A 2,591-nucleotide genomic window follows, 5' to 3' on the forward strand; every position below is an offset into this window, starting at 1 on the left:
GTTTCTTCTCTGATTGTGCCTTCATCGCAGCTTCCCGTGCCTTATACTTGGCCTGGGCAGGGAGCACGGAGGAGGTGAAGGGGGGCACAGTGAGGGTGAAGGGGGGCACAGCCCCCAAACACCAGGAGGACATTGCAGTTCCCCCCACAGTAGCATTGACAACCCCCACCATGCCCAACACCATCTCCAGACTCACTCCCACCAGGAAAACCACCAAGCCTTAAAACTGAAGCTCCAGGAGCCTCCAAGGTTTCTTTAGCTGGTGGGTTTTGACTCCCTCACCAGGGGATGAGGGAGGGGGCACAGCTAGCAGTGCCCACTGATGCTGACACCAGCACCTGGTTGATGGATTGCTGGAGCTGTGATACTCCAGGGAATAGAATCATAGAATTAACCGGGTTGGAAGAGACCTCAGAGATCATCGAGTCCAACCCTAAATAATCCCTCCCTTTGGAGCAGGACAAGGACAGGAGCATCCCCCAGGCTGCTGGAGATGCCCAAGGAGGGTCAGAGGTGGTACCAACCTTCTTTTTCTCGGAGAGGTCATTCCACATACGAGCCAGGAGCCGGGTCAGCTCGCTCTCTGACAGCTCCGGCCGCTCCTCCTGCAGCTGCTTCCGCTTCTCCTCCGAGAAGATGAACATGGCAGAGATGGGTCGTTTGGGTTTCTCTGAGCTGGCCTGAGGGGGCACACAGAGCCATGAGTGGAGGAGCCAAAGAAGCCAGGAATGAACCCTCAAAGCCCCCTGAGATGCCACAACCCCATCCCACACCTCTGGCAGACACTGCCCATCCCTCCCGGTGCTGCTCCCACCTTGCCGGTCTCTGGTGAGGATTTTTTGGATGCAGGACTCGTCGCCCCTTTCCGGTTGCCACCCAGCATCTTCTCCTCGCCCAGCACCCGCTGCTGCTCCTCCTCGGGCAGGCTCTGGGTGGCACAGGGGAAGGGACATCGTTAAACAACCCAACGCTCATGAGGCTTTGGCAAGGGGAATAGGGACACTGGGGAAGGGGAATTAATACACTCGGGTGTCCTGAGCCAAAACCCACCCCGGGCAGGAACAGCATCAGCACTGCACGTGTACAGCCCCATGCTGTCAGCCCCTTGCCACACAATGTCCCTCTCCCCCAGCTCTGTCCTCCCCCTGGCTCAGTCTCATTTTCCCAGTGAAACCAGGTGGGCAGATGTGGGCACACTGCTGGATTTTCCCCCCCCTGCCCCTGCAGCTGCAGCCAGAGCCGCGTCACGTCCGCCCAGGGGACAGGGATGATGCTGGGGTGGCCTCAGTGTGGCTCTCCCCACCCACACCCCAGCGAGGAAAGGAAGTGAGAGGTTTCTCAGCCTGCACAACTACAGCCGCAGCCGTGGTGGCACCTCCTCCTCCAGCTCCAGCCCAACGCTCACTCTGGCTCCTCTCCTGAACTGGGGGACAGAGCACCCTGTCCTCTGGCTCCAGCTTTCCACTAATCCCATCTCCCCTCCCAGCTAGGGGACCTGTCTTCACCTCCCAGTGCCCAACTGGAAGATACTGGGCCAGACATTAGGATGATGGAAGCTCAAGGCTATGGGCAATCACCTCTGCACAGCACCCATGGCTGGGTGCAGCCACGTTTTGGGAGAGCAGCCCCCCATTTAACCCATCTCAGCCCCTGGGCAGGGCTCCCTCTCCCAGATTTGGAGTCTCCAGCACACAATCACTCTCTAGGGATCTCCAGCACCCTGACATCACTCACCTCCAGGAAGCGCAGCAGCTCGATCTCATAGTCTTTCTTTTTCTGCAGGGAGATGCAGATATGTGGTTACACAGAGCTCACTCACCTCATCCCTGCCTCCTGCACCCCCAACCCAGCCTCAATCCCTTGGGAACATCCTCCACCCAGACCATCTGCTGGTCCCACACACAGCCTGGGAGACAGGACTGAGCGAGGTGACCAAGGACCTCAGGGGGAATTGGTGGTGCAGACAACAGGGACTGAGGAAGGGTGAAAGGCTCATTTCCAGCAAGATTTGTATCCCAGGCTCTCCCATCCTACTGCTCCCTCCTCACAGCACTGGTGTCCACCTGCCTGTCCATCCCCTGCCCATTCTGAGCCACTCACCTGGTCACACTTTTTGTGGTACGCGTCCTTTTCCTTCTGGGAGAGCAGTTTCCACTGCTGGCTGCACAGCACCATCCGCTCGGTGCTGGGCACGTCTTTCATGTTGGCCATCAGCTCTGCACAGTACAGGGAGTAGCTATTCCTGAAAAACCCATGGAGGGACTCAGCATTAGGGACAACTTGCCACTCCAGAACTGGCTGGGTGATAAGAGCCCCTCAAGACCTCCCAGCTGGGTTGTACTGGGCAGGGAAGCGAAGTGTCTGTGTTTTAGGTGAGTTGGGGGTTGGATCACCCCCAAACCCAAAGTGTCACTGTAAACCTCACTCAGATGCTCCCCAGATGTGTCCCCAAAAGGACTGGTATGATGGAGTCATCATAAAATCATCAAGGCTGGAAAAGCACTCTAAGATCATCAAGTCCAACCATCACTGCCAAGGCCACGACTAAACGATGTCCACGAGTGTCACCTTCACACTTAACACTTCCAGGG

The 2,591-nt window shown here is 57.4% G+C and overlaps 1 protein-coding gene across 1 annotated transcript in view; it reads right to left on the reverse strand.

Moving 5' to 3' along the window:
* UBTF (upstream binding transcription factor, RNA polymerase I) overlaps positions 1 to 2,242 on the reverse strand; it is a gene marked incomplete at both ends in the record, with an annotated part of 4,573 nt that extends 2,331 nt beyond the window's left edge. Inside the window, 5 exons of the mRNA XM_009084972.1 lie at positions 1 to 52; positions 525 to 680; positions 815 to 928; positions 1,735 to 1,776; positions 2,101 to 2,242. The exon at positions 1 to 52 is cut by the window's left edge and continues 119 nt beyond it. Coding sequence (XP_009083220.1) covers positions 1 to 52; positions 525 to 680; positions 815 to 928; positions 1,735 to 1,776; positions 2,101 to 2,242 — 506 coding nt within the window. The remainder of the gene's footprint in view (positions 53 to 524; positions 681 to 814; positions 929 to 1,734; positions 1,777 to 2,100) is intronic.
* Positions 2,243 to 2,591: the final 349 nt, after the last annotated feature.

Source organism: Acanthisitta chloris, unplaced genomic scaffold (assembly GCF_000695815.1).
Source record: "Acanthisitta chloris isolate BGI_N310 unplaced genomic scaffold, ASM69581v1 scaffold26771, whole genome shotgun sequence".
In the NCBI taxonomy this organism is placed as follows: Eukaryota; Metazoa; Chordata; class Aves; order Passeriformes; family Acanthisittidae; genus Acanthisitta; species Acanthisitta chloris.